Genomic DNA, 16,329 nt, shown 5'->3' on the forward strand with positions numbered 1-16,329 from the left:
TTGCTCACTTTCATTTTTGCTTTCAGATGCGTCAATATAAAGAAAATTATGAAAATATGAAAACAGAATGAATTTATTGCATTTATTGCATAATGGTGTAATTTCGGAAACGGAGTATATTACAAAAAAACTTTTGAAACAAAAGTTATAGCAAATATTATTCTTGACAGTATTGCTCTCTTTCATTTTTGTTCTCAAATGCGTCAATATCAAGAAAATTATGAAAATATCAAAATTGGATGAATTTATTGCATTTATTGCATAATGGTATTATTTGGGAAACGGAGCATATTACATAAAAACTTTTGAAACAATAGTTATAGCAAATTTTATTCTTAACAATATTGCTCTCTTTCATTTTTTACTCTCAGATGCGTCAATATCGAGAAAAATACGAAAATATCAAATTTTGATGAATTTATTGCATTTATGGCATAATGGTAAAATTTGGGAAACGAAGCATATTCCAAAAAAACTTTTGAAACAAAAGTTATAGCAAACTTTATTCTTAACAATATTGCTCTTTTTTTGTTTTATTATTAGCTAATGGTAACATTTGGAAATTGGAGCATGTTATCAAAAAACTTTTGGAACGAAAGTTGTAACAAATCTCATTCTTAATAATATTGCTCTCTTGTATTTTTGCTCTCAGATGCGTCAATATCGAGAGAAATACGAAAATTTAAAAATTTGATGAATTTTTTGTTTTACTATTAATTAATGGTAACATTCGGGAATCGAAGCATGTTATCAAGAAACTTTTATAACAAAAGTTGTTACAAATTTTGTTCTTAACGATATTGCTCTCTTATGTATTTGCTCTCAGATTCGTCAATGTTGAGAAAAATACGAATATTTTAAAAATTGTTGAATTTCCTCCTTTTACTATTAGCTAATGGTAACATTCGGGAATTTGAACATGTTATAAAAAAACTTTTTGAACAAAAGTTGTAGCAAATTTTATTCTTAACAATATTGCTCTCTTGTATATTTGCTCTCAGATTCGTCAATATTGAGAAAAATACGCTGCAGGATGATTTTTTTAAGTTTTGATATTATTTGACATTTTTTTCTTCAGAAATTTCTTTTCTCCAAAAGTATATCATCAAACCCTATATTATTTTGATTACATCTTAACTAGACTCTTTCAGCTTCAATTTGAGGTATATTTCGTATCTCTACTCAAAAAACTAAATTTAGAATGATTTTTTGAATTTCTTTAATTTTTGTTAAATTTCAACATTTTGACATTATTCCTCCCGGAAGCTTTTTCTCCGAAAGTATATCATCAAACCATATATTTTTTTAATCCTATCTCAAAATATAATCATTTAGCTTTAATTTGAAATATATTACGTATCTTAATTCAAAAAATTAAATGCAGGGCGATTTTTTGAAATTTTTATATCATTAGTTGACATTTTCTCTTCAGGAATTTTTTTCTCAACCATGTTTCAAATACAAGTTTCTGTATTAATCGTGGCGCATTTTTTGGCGATAAACCAACCGACAACATCAACCAACATTGTTATTTTAAATGGAATGCATTTAGTTTGTTGTATACTTTGATAGAGAATCAGAAAATGGGTGGTTTCATCTTATTAAGCTAAAGTTCGATAACATTCGGGAAACGGAGCATATTACATAAAAACTTTTCAAACAATAGTTATAGCAAACTTTATTCTTAATAATATTGCTCTCTTTCATTTTTGCTCTCAGATGCGTCAATATCGAGAAAAATGCTAAAATATGAAAATTGGATGAATTTCCTCGTTTTACTATTGGCTAATGGTAACATTTGGAAATCAAAGCATGTTATCAAAAAACTTTTAGAACAAAAGTCGTAGCAAATTGTGAAAAATACGAGAATTTAAAAATTTCATGAATTTCCTTGTTTTATTATTAGCTCATGGTAATATTCGGGAGTTAAAGCATGTTATAAAAAAACTTTTAGAACAAAAGTTGTTGTTAATCTTATTCTTAACAATATTACTCTCTTGTATATTTGCTCTCAGATGCGTCAATATTGAGAAAAATACGAAAATTTAAAAATTTTATAAATTTCCTCGCTTTTCTATTAGCTAATGGTAACATTCGGGAATCGAAGCATGTTACAAAAATACTTTTACAACAAAAGTTGTTGCAAATTTTGTTATTAACAATATTACTCTCTTGTATTTTTGCTCTCAGATGCGTCAATATTGAGAAAAATACGAAAATTTAAAAATTTTATGAATTTCCTCGTTTTTCTATTAGCTAATGGTAATAGTCGGGAATTGAAGCATGTTATCAAAAAACTTTTAGAACAAAAGTTGTTGCAAATTTTGTTATTAACAATATTGCTCTGTTGTATTTTTGCTCTCAGATACGTCAATATCGAGAAAAATATGAAAATATAATGAATTTCCTCGTTTTTCTATTAGCTAATGGTAACATTCGGGAATTGAAGCATGTTATCAAAAAACTTTTATAACAAAAGTTGTTGCAAATTTTGTTATTAACAATATTGCTCTGTTGTATTTTTGCTCTCAGATGCGTCAATATCGAAAAAAATATGAAAATTTAGCTAATCGTAACATTTGGGAATCGGAGCATGTTATCAAAAAACTTTTATAAGAAAAGTTGTAGTAAATTTTGTTCTTAACATTATTGCTTTGTTGTACTTTTGAAAAAATGTTGAGATAAATAAGTAATTTTGGTCACAATCTAATTACCAATAAAAATGAAAGAAATTCAAAAAATCGCTGTGGCTTTATTAAGGAAATGATGTTTATATCAAATTAAAGCCTCAACTTTCTACTTTTCAATGATATATAATAACATATAATTATAAAAATGTTGAGATAAACAATAAATAAGTAAATTTGGCCATAATCTAATTACCAATAAAAATGAAAGAAATTCAAAAAATTGCTGGAAATAAATAATAATTGGAAATTTAAAACTGATATAATCACTTATAATTGTTTAAAAAGGATTTGATCATTAAAAAATAACCTTGTAACGAATTGAAAAGTGTTGGAAAGAATTTTTTATGTCTTTGTAATTTTTGGATAATTTCCAATGAAGTGATGTTGAGTTTAAAATAAAAAGGGGAATCGATTCCTTTTAACTTTAGTAATCGTATAAAAGCTGTAAAGTTGTAAAATCGGCATCGAAAAGCTAAAATAATCGAAAAGGAAACCAATTCCTGCTTAAATTGGGTTTTGAGTCTTCAAATTGATGATTTTGACTTTAAGGGGTCATATCTGCCTCATTTATGAGAGTTAAGAAACGAATTTTACGTCAAATTAAAGCTTAAAGTATCTACCTTAAAAGCATGTAATTATTTGTTAAATAATACAAAAAAGTTATTAGAAAAATTTTTGATTTTAACCTAAAATGACGTTATGTCTCAAAAATTGTTTTTTCAAAAACTAAAAGTTATTTTTTAAAACGGGTTGGTTCATTGGAAAGAGGACACTTTTATTAACACTTTGGGAAATTTTCATACTCATATTCCGAGAAATCGATTTTATACGAATTATTAAAATTTAATCGGGGAAATTCGAATTTATTTCAAAAATTCTACTTCAAGTTATTAAAGGCAACACTTGGGAATGGGAGCAAGTTACAAAAAAACTTTTAGAAAAAAAGTTGTAGCAAATTTTATTGTTAACAATATTGCTCTCTTATACTTTTGCTCTTAGATGCATCAATATCGAGATAGATGCGATAATATGAAAATTTTATGAATTTGTTGCTCTTTCAAGTTATCAAAGGTAACACTTGGGAATCGGAGAAAGTTACAAAAAACTTTTAGAACAAAAGTTGTAGCAAATTTTATTGTTAACAATATTGCTCTCTTGTATATTTGCTCTCAGATGCGTCAATATTGAGAAAAATACGAAAATTTAAAAAATTTATGAATTTTCTTTTTTTACTATTAGCTAACGGTAACATTTGGGAATCGGAGCATGTTATCAAAAAACTTTTAGAACAAAAGTTGCAGCAAATTTTATTCTTAACAATATCACTCTCTTGCACTTTTGTTCTATTGTTCATAAATATCGAGAAAAATACAAGAATATGAAAATTTGATGAATTTGTTGCTTTTTCAAGACAAAGATAAAACGCGGAATTCGGAGCAAGTTACAAAAAAGTTTTAGAATTAAAGTTGTGGCAAATTTTATTCTTAACAATATCACTCTCTTGCACTTTTGCTCTATTGTTCATAAATATCGAGAAAGATACAAGAATATGAAAATTTGATGAATTTGTTGCTTTTTCAAGACAATGGTAAAACTCGGAAATCGGAGCAAGTTACAAAAAAAGTTTTACAACAAAAGTTGTAGCAAATTTCATTCTTAACAATATTACTCTCTTGCACTTTTGCTCTATTGTTCATAAATATCGAGAAAAATGCAAGAATATGAAAATTTGATAAATTTGTTGCTTTTTCAAGACAATGGTAAAACTCGGAAATCGGAGCAAGTTACAAAAAAAGTTTTAGAACTAAAGTTGTAGCAAATTTTACCCTTTACACATTACTCTCTAATACTTTTTCTCTCAGATGCTTCAATGTAGAGAAATATTCAAAAATATGAAAATTACAAAAATTCGTAGTTACACAAGTTGCTAATGGAAAGAAAATGGTAAGCCCAGCATGATACAGAAAAACTTTTAGAACAAAAGTTGTAGCAAATTTTACCCTTTACACATTACTCTCGAACACTTTTTCTCTCAGATGCTTCAATGTAGAGAAATATTCAAAAATGTAAAAATTGGAAAAGTTCGTAGTTACACAAGCTGCTCATGAAAAAAAAAACGGTAATCCGAGCATGATACAAAAAAACTTTTAGAATAAAAGTTATAGCAAACTTTGTTCTGAGGAATATTGCTCTTATATATTTTTGATCTCAGATGCGTCAATATCGAGAAAAATACAAAAATATAAAAATTTGATGAATTTCGTTATTAAAGTACAAATTGTTAAAGTACTGTAATAGGATATATCCATTTTCAACATGTGTTAATATTTTAAAAGCAAAATTATGAAAAGAAACATTAGTGATAATTTATTAATTTATCCTCTAGACCTGGTTTCGGGCCTTGCCCTTCATCAGTAGATTAGACCGTCAACACTAAAACTTTGCAAAACATATATGATATTCACAACAAGATATCAGCAAACAAAAAGCTCTTAACTAGTTAATTGGAATGAACTTGATGTTATTAAAAGAAAACTGTTGTTGACCATTGCATTTATAAATCACGTCTCGATATTAGAGGTTAAATTCAACTTCTATTCAAATTCAACTGTTAATGGTAACACTTGGAAATCGGAGCATGTTATAAAAAAACTTTTGGAACGAAAGTTGTAGCTAATCTTATTCGTAACAATATTGCTCTCTTCTATTTTTGCTCTCAGATGCGTCAATATTGAGAAAAATACGAAAATTCAAAAATTTTATGAACTTCCTCGTTTTTCTATTAGCTAAGGTAACATTCGTTAATTGAAGAATGTTATCAAAAAACTTTTAGAACAAAAGTTGTTGCAAATTTTGTTATTAACAATATTGCTCTCTTGCATTTTTGCTCTCAGATGCGTCAATATTGACAAAAATACGAAAATTTAAAAATTTGATGAATTTCCTCGTTTTTCTATTAGCTAATGGTAACATTCGGGAATCGAAGCATGTTATCAAAAAACTTTTAGAACAAAAGTTGTTGCAAATTTTGTTATTAACAATATTGCTCTCTTGTATTTTTGCTCTCAGATGCGTCAATATTGAGAAAAATACGAAAATTCAAAAATTTTATGAACTTCCTCGTTTTTCTATTAGCTAATGGTAACATTTGAGAATCGGAGCATGTTATCGAAATACTTTTAAAACAAAAGTTGGAGCAAACTTTGTTCTGAGGAATATTGTTCTCGTATATTTTTGCTTTCAGATGTTTGCAAAAAAGTTTAAAAATAAATTAAAAATTAGATGACATACTTTTGACAACTCAAAATGTGTTCATTTTGAAATAACCATAACTTCATTATTTATCAATATAAAGAAATAATTTATGTACCAAATTGAAGCTTAAGATGTCTTCTCTCGATATCTATATAATATTAACAAAGGTTATATAAAAAAGTTTTGAGAAAAATTAAAAAGTATAATCACATTCTTTTGACAGGTTAAAATTAGTTAATTTTCAAAAAATCACAACTTCTTTATTTTTGAAAATGGAGAACTGATTCATATCTCAAATTAAAGCTGAAGATGTCTTCTTTCGAAACATGTATAATGTCTGAAAAGTTTATATAAAAAAATTTTGAGAAAGAAGATTTCTTAGATAATTTGATTTGATTGAAAAAAAATAATTAATTTTCAAAAAATTATAAAATTTTTATTTATGATGATAAAGAAGCGATTTATGGCTCAAATTGAAGCTGAAGATGTCTTCTTTCGAAATCTGTATGTTGTTTAAAAATTTTATATAAAAAAATTTTGAGAAAAAAATTAATTAGATAACTTTACATCGGTTGAAAAATGGTTAATTTAAAAAAATCATAACTTCTTTATTTATGAAGATGGAGAATTGATTTATATCTCAAATTAAAGCTGAAGATGTCTTCTTTCGAAACGTGTATAATGTTTAAAAAGTATATATAAAAAAATTTTGAGAAAAAGACTAATAATTCTTATTAGGCAACTTTACATCGATTGAAAAATGGTTAATTTAAAAAAATTATAACGTCTTTGTTTATGAAGATGGAGAATTGATTTATATCTCAAATTAAAGCTGAAGATGTCTTCTTTCGAAACATGTATAATGTTTAAAAAGTTTATATAAAAAAATTTTGAGAAAAAGACTAATAATTCTTATTACGCAACTTTACATCGATTGAAAAATTGTTAATTTTAAAAAATCATAACTTCTTTATTTATGAAGTTGGAGAATTGGTTTATATCTCAAATTAAAGCTGAAGATGTCTTCTTCCGAAACATGTATAATGTTTAAAAAGTTTATATAAAAAAATTTTGAGAAAGACCTGAATAATATTTTTACATCGATTAAAAAATGGTTAAATTAAAAAAATCATAACTTCTTTATTTATGAAGATGGAGAATTGATTTATATCTCAAATTCAAGCTGAAGATGTCTTCTTTCGAAACATGTGTAATGTTTAAAAAGTTTATATAAAAAAATTTTGAGAAAAAGACCGTTCCATTTTTATTAATTTAAACTCAATTATTGAGTTGAATTAAAAAAATCGTATCTCCGCGAGTTATAGAATCGAAATAAAAATTTTCGGGGTCTTAAATCTAGATTAAATTTGCTATAAAATGGTGATTAAATCATTTTGATATCTCAATTATTTTTTGAGATACGATTCTTTTAATTTTGGTACTTTTTAACTTAATTAGTAACGGGTAAAGATGTAGAGATAAATTAAAAAAATCATTTCACCGAAATTTGTGGGATTAAAAAAATTGTTTTAATCCCATTAATTCTTGATTAAATTTGCTTTAAAACGCACTTTATTTCATGGTGATATCTCAATTCGTTTTTGAGATACGATTCTTTAAATTCCATTTTTATTAATTTAACCTCAATTATTGAGTTGAATTAAAAAAATCGTATCTTCGCGAGTTATAGAATCGAAATAAAAATTTTCGGGGTCTTAAATCTAGATTAAATTTGCTACAAAATGGTGCTTAAATCATTTTGATATCTCAATTATTTTTTGAGATACGATTCTTTTAATTTTGGTACTTTTTAACTTAATTTGTAACGAGTAAATAAATGTAGAGATGAATTAAAAAAATCATTTCACCGAAATTTGTGGGATTAAAAGAATTGTTTTAATCCTATTAATTCTAGATTAAATTTGCTTTAAAACGCACTTTATTTCAGGGTTATATCTCAATTCGTTCTTGAGATACGAATCTTTAAATTCCATTTTTGTTAATTTAACCTCAATTATTGAGTTGAATTAAAAAAATCGCATCTCCGCGAGTTATAGAATCGAAATAAAAACATTCGGTGTCTTAAAGCTAGATTAAATTTGCTACAAAATGGTGATTAAATCATTTTGATATCTCAATTATTTTTTGAGATACGATTCTTTTAATTTTGGTGTTTTTTAACTTAATTTGTAACGAGTAAAGATGTAGAGATGAATTAAAAAAATCATTTCACCGAAATTTGTTGGATTAAAAAAATTGTTTTAATCCCATCAATTCTTGATTAAATTTGCTTAAAAACGCACTTTATTTCATGGTGATATCTCAATTCGTTTTTGAGATACGATTCTTTAAATTCGATTATTATTAATTTAACCTCAATTATTGAGTTGAATTAAAAAAATCGTATCTCCGCGATTTATAGAATCGAAATAAAAAATGTTGGGGTCTTAAATCTAGATTAAATTTCCTACAAAATGGTGATTAAATCATTTTGATATCTCAATTATTTTTTGAGATTTAAGATTCTTTTAATTTTTGTGTTTTTTAACTTAATTTGTAACGAGTAAAGATGTAGAATTAGATGTAGATTCGGGAATTGAAGCATGTTATCAAAAAACTTTTAGAACAAAAGTTGTTGTATATTTTGTTATTAACAATATTGCTTTCTTGTATTTTCGCTCTCAGATGCGTCAATATTGAGAAAAATACGAGAATTCAAAAATTTGATGAATTTCCTCGTTTTTCTATTAGCTAATGGTAACATTCGGGAATTGAAGCATGTTATCGAAAACATTTTAGAACAAAAATTGTTGTAAATTTTATTCTTAACAATATTGCTCTCTTGCTCTTTTGCTATTAGATGCGTCAATATTGAGAAAAATACAAAAATATAAAAATTTCATGAATTTGTTGTTCTTCAAGTTATTAAGGATAACACTCGGGAATCAGAGCATGTTATTAAAAAACTTTTAGAACAAAAGTTTTAGCAAATGTTATTGTTATCAATATTGCTCCCTTGCACTATTGCTCTTAGATACGTCAATATCGAGATAGATACGAGAATAGGAAAATTTGATTAATTTGCTGTTTTTTCAAGACGATAATAAAACTCGGAAATCGGAGCAAGTTACAAAAAAAGTTTTAGAACTAAAGTTGTGGCAAATTTTATTATTAACAATATTACACTCTTGCACTTTTGCTCTATTGTTCATAAATATCGAGAAAAATACAAGAATATGAAAATTTGATGAATTTGTTGCTTTTTCAAGACAATGATAAAACTCGGAAATCGGAGCAAGTTATAAAAAAAGTTTTAGAAGTAAAGTTGTGGCAAATTTTATTCTTAACAATATCACTCTGTTGCACTTTTACACTATTGTTCATAACTACCGAGAAAAATACAAGAATATGCAAATTTGATGAATTTGCTGCTTTTTCAAGACAATGGTAAAACTAGGAAATCGGAGCAAGTTACAAAAGAAGTTAAGTTGTAGCAAATTTTACCCTTTAGACATTACTCTCGAACACTTTTTCTCCCAGATGCTTCAATGTAGAGCAATATTCAAAAATATGAAAATTCCAAAAATTCGTAGTTACATAAGTTGCTAATGGAAAAAAAATGATAAGCCGAGCATGATACAGAAAAACCTTTAGAACAAAAGTTGTAGCAAATTTTACTCTTTACATATTACTCTGTAACACTTTTGCTCTCAGATGCATGAATGTAGAGAAATATTCAAAAATATGAAAATTCGAAAAATTCGTAGTTACACAAGTTGCTAATGGAAAAAAAAATGGTAAGCCTAGCATGATACAGAAAAACTTTTAGAACAAAAGTTGTAGCCAATTTTACACTTTACACATTACTCTCGAACACTTTTTTTCTCAGATACTTCAATGTTGAGAAATATTCAAAAATATCAAAATTCCAAACATTCGTAGTTACACAAGCTGCTCATGAAAAAATACGGTAATCCGAGCATGATACAGAAAAACTTTTAGAACAAAAGTTGTAGCAAGCTTTGTTCTGAGGAATATTGCTCTTATATATTTTTGCTCTCAGATGCGTCAATATCGAGAAAAATACGAAAATATTGAAATTTGATGAATTTCGTTATTCTACAAATTGTTAATGTACTGTAATAGGATATATCCATTTTCACCATGTGTTAATATTTTAAAAGCAAAATTATGAAAATATACTTTGGCGATAATTTATTAATTTATCGTCTAGACCTGGTTTCGGGCCTTGCCCTTCATCAGTAGATTAGACCGTCAACACTAAAACTTTGCAAAACACATATGATATTCACATTAAGATATCAGCAAACAAAAAGCTCTTAACTAGTTAATTGGAATGAACTTGATGTTATTAAAAGAAAACTGTTGTTGACCATTGAATTTATAAATCACGTCTCGATATTAGAGGAAACACTTGGAATGCGTCAATATTGAGAAAAATACGAAAATTTGTAAATTTGATGAATTTCTTTGTTTTACTATTAGCTAATGGTAACATTTGGGAATCGGAGCATGTTATCAAAAAACTTTTATAACAAAAGTTGTGGCAAATTTTGTTCTTAACAATATTGCTCTTTTGTATATTTCTTCTCAGATTCGTCAATATTGAAGAAAATACAAAAATTTAAAAATTTGATAAATTTCTTTGTTTTACTATTGTTACTACTATTGCTTTACTAAATGGTAACATTTGGGAATCGGAGCATCTTATCAAAAAAGCTTTTATAACAAAAGTTGTAACAAATTTTGTTATTAACAATATTGTTCTCTTGTATATTTGTTCTCAGATGCGTCAATATTGAAAACAATACGAAAATTCAAAAATTTGATGAATTTCCTCGTTTTTCTATTAGCTAATGGTAACATTCGGGAATTGAAGCATGTTATCAAAAAACTTTTAGAACACAAGTTGTTGCAAGTTTTGTTATTAACAATATTGCTCTCTTGTATTTTTGCTCTCAGATGTGTCAAGATTGAGAAAAATACGAAAATTTAACAATTTGATGAATTTCCTCATTTTTCTATTAGCTAATGGTAACATTCGGGAATTGAAGCATGTTATCAAAAAACTTTTAGAACAAAAGTTGTTGTAAGTTTTGTTATTAACAATATTGCTCTCTTGTATTTTTGCTCTCAGATGCGTCAATATTGAGAAAAATACGAAAATTCAAAAATTTTATGAATTTCCTGGTTTTTCTATTAGCTAATGGTAACATTTGGGAATTGAAGCATGTTATCAAAAAACTTTTAGAACAAAAGTTGTAGCAAATTTTGTTCTTAACAATATTGCTCTCTTGTATTTTTGCTCTCAGATGCGTCAATATTGAGAAAAATACGAAAATTCAAAAATTTTATGTATTTCCTTGTTTTTCTATTAGCTAATGGTAACATTCGGGAATTGAAGCATGCTATCAAAAAACTTTTAGAACAAAAGTTGTTGCAAATTTTGTTATTAAGAATATTGCTCTCTTGTATTTTTGCTCTCAGATGCGTCAATATTGAGAAAATTGCGAAAATTTAAAAAATTTATGAATTTGCTCGTTTTCCTATTAGCTAATGGTAACATTCGGGAATTGAAGCATGCTATCAGAAAACTTTTAGAACAAAAGTTGTTGCAAATTTTGTTATTACCAATATTGCTCTCTTGTATATTTGCTCTCAGATGTATAGATATGTTGTTACAAATTATATTCTTAATTATCTTTTTTACATCGATTGAAAAATGGTTAATTTAAAAAAATCATAACTTCTTTATTTATGAAAATAGAGAACTGATTCATATCTCAAATTAAAGCTGAAGATGTCTTCTTTCGAAACGTGTTTAATGTTTAAAAGGTTTATATAAAAAATTTTGAGAAAAAGACTAATAATTCTGATTAGTTGGTTTTTATATGGAGACCAAGATTTGTTTTGATAAAAATAAGAAATAAATAAATTTGGAAATGACTCACCAAGTGGATGTTGTCTTCCTTGGTTCTCATTTTGTAGCTCAGCTGGAGAGAAAAGATAAATTAATTTATTTAGACAAAAAAAATGAATTAATTTGGTACCTTTTAACATCCATAAAATAGCAATTCTGCGATCTCAACGTCACTAACCTCACTAATAACATCAGTACCATCACTCAACACTTACAATTAGCGCAAATATAAGATGTATTTATCACTTAATTCGCGTAATAAGTTTTAATTTTAGCAACTACTTTATCACCCCAAAATGCACACAAATCAACTAAATGCGTTTTTGGCCAACCAACATCTCAACATCCCCTCCTTGGATTGCAATGCAGAGTAGAAATAGTGGAGGTGAATTAAAAAAAAACTTAAGGATGATAAAATTTTCTGGTTTTAAATTCAACCTTTCCATAAAAAAATTACTCGTTTTCTCGAAACGTTTCCACTAAAACTTATGTAATTTTATTAAAATAAAACTTATCTTTATAAAATCGTATCTCAAGAACTAATTGAGATATCAAAATGATTTAAGCACCATTTTGTAGCAAATTTAATCTAGATTTAAGACCCCGAAAGTTTTTATTTCGATTCTATAACTCGCGGAGATACGATTTTTTTAATTCAACTCAATAATTGAGGTTAAATTAATAAAAATGGAATTTAAAGAATCGTATCTCAAGAACGAATTGAGATATCACCATGAAATAAAGTGCGTTTTAAAGCAAATTTAATCAAGAATTAATGGGATTAAAACAATTTTTTTAATCCCACAAATTTCGGTGAAATGATTTTTTTAATTATTCTCTACATCTTTACTCGATACAAATTAAGTTAAAAAGTACCAAAATTAAAAGAATAGTATCTCAAAAAATAATTGAGATATCAAAATGATTTAATCACCATTTTGTACCAAATTTAATCTAGATTTAAGACCCCGAAAATTTTTATTTCAATTCCATAAATCGCAGAGATACGATTTTTTTAATTCAACTTCAATTATGTAGTAAAAATGATTTTACTTTATCTTAAAAAATCGTGAAAAAGTGCGTATTTTATTAGAAACAAAACCGCACTTGAATATCTCAATTCGTTTTTGAGATAATAATTTCTTAACTCAACCCTAATTTTGTAGTAAAAAAAATTTCAAAAAATCGCTGTGGCTTTATTTATGAAAATTAATTAATGATTTTTATATCAAATTAAAGCGTCAACTTTCTACTTTTCAATGATATATAATAACATATGGGTTGGATTATAAAAATGTTGAGATAAATAATAAATAAGTAATTTTGGCCATAATCTAATTAATAATAAAAATGAAAGAAATTCAAAAAATCGCTGTGGCTTTATTTATGGATATTAATTAATGATTTTTATATCAAATTAAAGCCTCAACTTTCTACTTTTCAATGATATATAATAACATATGGGTTGGATTATAAAAATGTTGAGATAAATAATAAATAAGTAATTTTGGTCATAATCTAATTACCAATAAAAATGAAATAATAATATTTATGCACGTGAAAGCAAAAGTGTAAAAGAGCAAAATTGTTAATAATTAAGTTTGCTACAACTTTTATATTAAAACTTTTTTTCTAAATTTGTTATGATTTTTTGAAAATTATTGAAAATAACTGTTTCTCCAGAAAAATGAGAAAGTCCATTATTACGTTTACAAATTAATATCTCAAAAACTAAAAGATATTTCGAAAATCCGTTTGTTTCATTGGAAAGCTTATAATTTGTACTACAAGTACTGATAATTTCATAAGCATTCATTAAAGCTACGATTTATTACGATTTTTTGAATAATATGACGTTGTTATGCGAGACATTAAAAAAGTAAACTTTAAGAAATCATATCTACCTTATTTATGGGAGTTAAAAAACAAGTTTTACGGCAAATTATAGCTTAAAGTGTTTACTTTAAAACTGCGCAATTATTAGTTGATTCAACCAATTCAACCAACAGATAATTAAATATAGAAAAATAGAAATCGTGAACTTTGTACGATTTAGATTTATTTATTAATTTCCCAGTTCGTTAAGATGATTTTTTCTGAAACTATGAGATGTTTTTCTTATAGAAAAATTAATTTTAAATCGAAAATAAAGAATAACTTTTTATCGTATTATCTTTCATTCTTGAGATATTCCCTTTTAAAGCAACCAAATTCGACGTTTTTCGCAAAAAGTAAGATTTCCAAGGCGGATATCTCAAGAACGAAGGGTGATATGAAAAAATGTTATTCTTCTATTTCGATTTAGAAATCATTTTTCTATACGATTAGTGTATAATATTTTCTATGAAAGTGATTGTTATTAAACGCCATTCGAAAAAGTGAATAAAAATGGGTACTTTATAAATTTAACTTTTTTATTTCATTTGTCAATGCATAGAAATGATCTTTGCATAAACTTTAAGATCTATTTCCGGTAGAAAAATGAATTTCAAATCGAAAATAAAGAATAACTTTTTATCGTATTATCTTTCATAATTGAGATATTCTCCTTTAAAACAATCAAATTCGACGTTTTTCGCAAAAATTAAGATTTCCAAGGTGGATATCTCAAGAATGAAGGGTGATATGAAAAAATGTTATTCTCCTATTTCGATTTAATAATCATTTTTCTATACGATTAGTGCATAATATTTTCTATAAAAGTGATTGTTATTAAACGCCATTCGAAAAAGTGAATAAAATCGAGTACTTTATAAGATTAACTTTTTTATTTCTTTTCTCAATGCATAGAAATGATTTTTGCATAAACTTTAAAGCCTATTTCCGGTAGAAAAATGAATTTTAAATCGAAAATAAAGAGTAACTTTTTATCGTATTATCTTTCGTTCTTGAGATATTTTCTTTTAAAGCAACCAAATTCGACGTTTTTCGCAAAAATTAATAATTTCATGGCGAATATCTCAAGAATGAAGGGTGATATGAAAAAATGTTATTCTTCTATTTCGATTTAATAATCATTTTTCTATACGATTTGTGGATAATATTTTCTATAAAAGTGATTGTTATTAAACGCCATTCGAAAAAGTGAATAAAAACGGTTACTTTATAAGATTAACTTTTTTATTTCATTTCTCAATTCATACAAATGATTTTTGCATAAACTTTAAGGTCTATTTCCGGTAGAAAAATGAATTTTAAATCGAAAATAAAGAATAACTTTTTATCGTATTATTTTTCGTTCTTAAGATATTCCCTTTTAAAGCAACCAAATTCGACGTTTTTCGCAAAAATTGAATGAAGAAATGTTATTCTTCTATTTCGATTTATTAATCATTTTTCTATACGATTAGTATATAATATTTTCTATAAAAGTGATTGTTATTAAACGCCATTCGAACAAGTGAATAAAAACGGGTACTTTATAAGATTAACTTTATTATTTCATCTCTCAATTCATAGAAATGATTTTTGCATAGGCTTTAAGGTCTATTTCCGAGTAGAAGAATGAATTTTAAATCGAAAATAAAGAATAACTTTTTATCGTATTGGCTTTCGTTCCTGAGATATCCTCTTTTAAAGCAACCAAATTCGACGTTTTTTGCAATAATTAAGAATTTAAAGTCAAATATCTCAAGAACGAATTGAGATATCACCATGAAATAAAGAGCATTTTAAAGCAAATTTGATGAAGAATTTAGGTGCCATAAATAGTTTCTTATTTTCCATAAACATCGTTGTTATGGTTTGTTTAAATCCAACCCCTTTTTAATTGTTATAGATACGAAATATAAATTTAAAAAAATCGTATCTCAAAAACTAATGGAGATATCAAATTGAGATAAGAAGCATTTTAAAGCAAATTTAATCTAATTTTAGTAAACCAAAAATTATTTCTTAGTTTTCATATTTGAGGTGGTTATAATTTTTTGAATCCGACTCTGCTTGGTTGAATTTAATAATGTTTGCATTTTAAAAATTAAAATTAAAAAAGTCGTATCTCAAAAACTAAGAGAGATACTAAATGGAGATAAGAAGGATTTTAAAGCAAATTTAATCTAGTTTTAGTGCACCAAAAATTATTTCTTCGTTTTCATATTTGGCGTAGTTATGATTTTTTAAATCCAGTTTAAATTTAGTATCTAGAACACCATTTTTCTATCTCTCCAAGTTTTGATGTTATGATTTTTTTAATATATGCAATTATGACGGGTTAAGTAGATAAACGTCAAATTTCAAAAAATTATATCTCAAAAAGTACTTGAGATATCAAGACAATTTAATCATCATTTAAGAGCAAATTTAATCTAGTTTGAGCAAGCAAAAAATTATTCCTTCGTTTTTAGAAATCCCAAAGATACGATTTTTTTCATCAATTTTGAGATTATTGAGGTTAAATTGATAAAAGGTAAATTAAAAAAATCGTATCTCAAGAACGAATTGAGA

At 26.1% G+C, this 16,329-nt stretch overlaps 1 protein-coding gene across 5 annotated transcripts in view; it reads left to right on the plus strand.

The window, feature by feature from the left end:
• LOC111420093 (Suppressor of ER stress-induced death) overlaps nt 1-16,329 on the plus strand; it is a 50,332-nt gene that overhangs the window by 9,148 nt on the left and 24,855 nt on the right. Inside the window, exon 1 of one of the 5 annotated variants that reach the window (XM_071199228.1) lies at nt 225-267. The exons of the other annotated variants lie outside the window; for them this stretch is intronic. Within the exon in view, the coding sequence (XP_071055329.1) occupies nt 240-267 (28 nt within the window). The 5' untranslated portion in view covers nt 225-239. Of the gene's footprint in view, nt 1-224; nt 268-16,329 lie in introns of those variants that run through there. 5 annotated transcript variants of the gene reach the window in all.

The sequence above is a fragment of the Onthophagus taurus genome, chromosome 10 (genome assembly GCF_036711975.1).
Source record: "Onthophagus taurus isolate NC chromosome 10, IU_Otau_3.0, whole genome shotgun sequence".
NCBI lineage: Eukaryota > Metazoa > Arthropoda > Insecta > Coleoptera > Scarabaeidae > Onthophagus > Onthophagus taurus.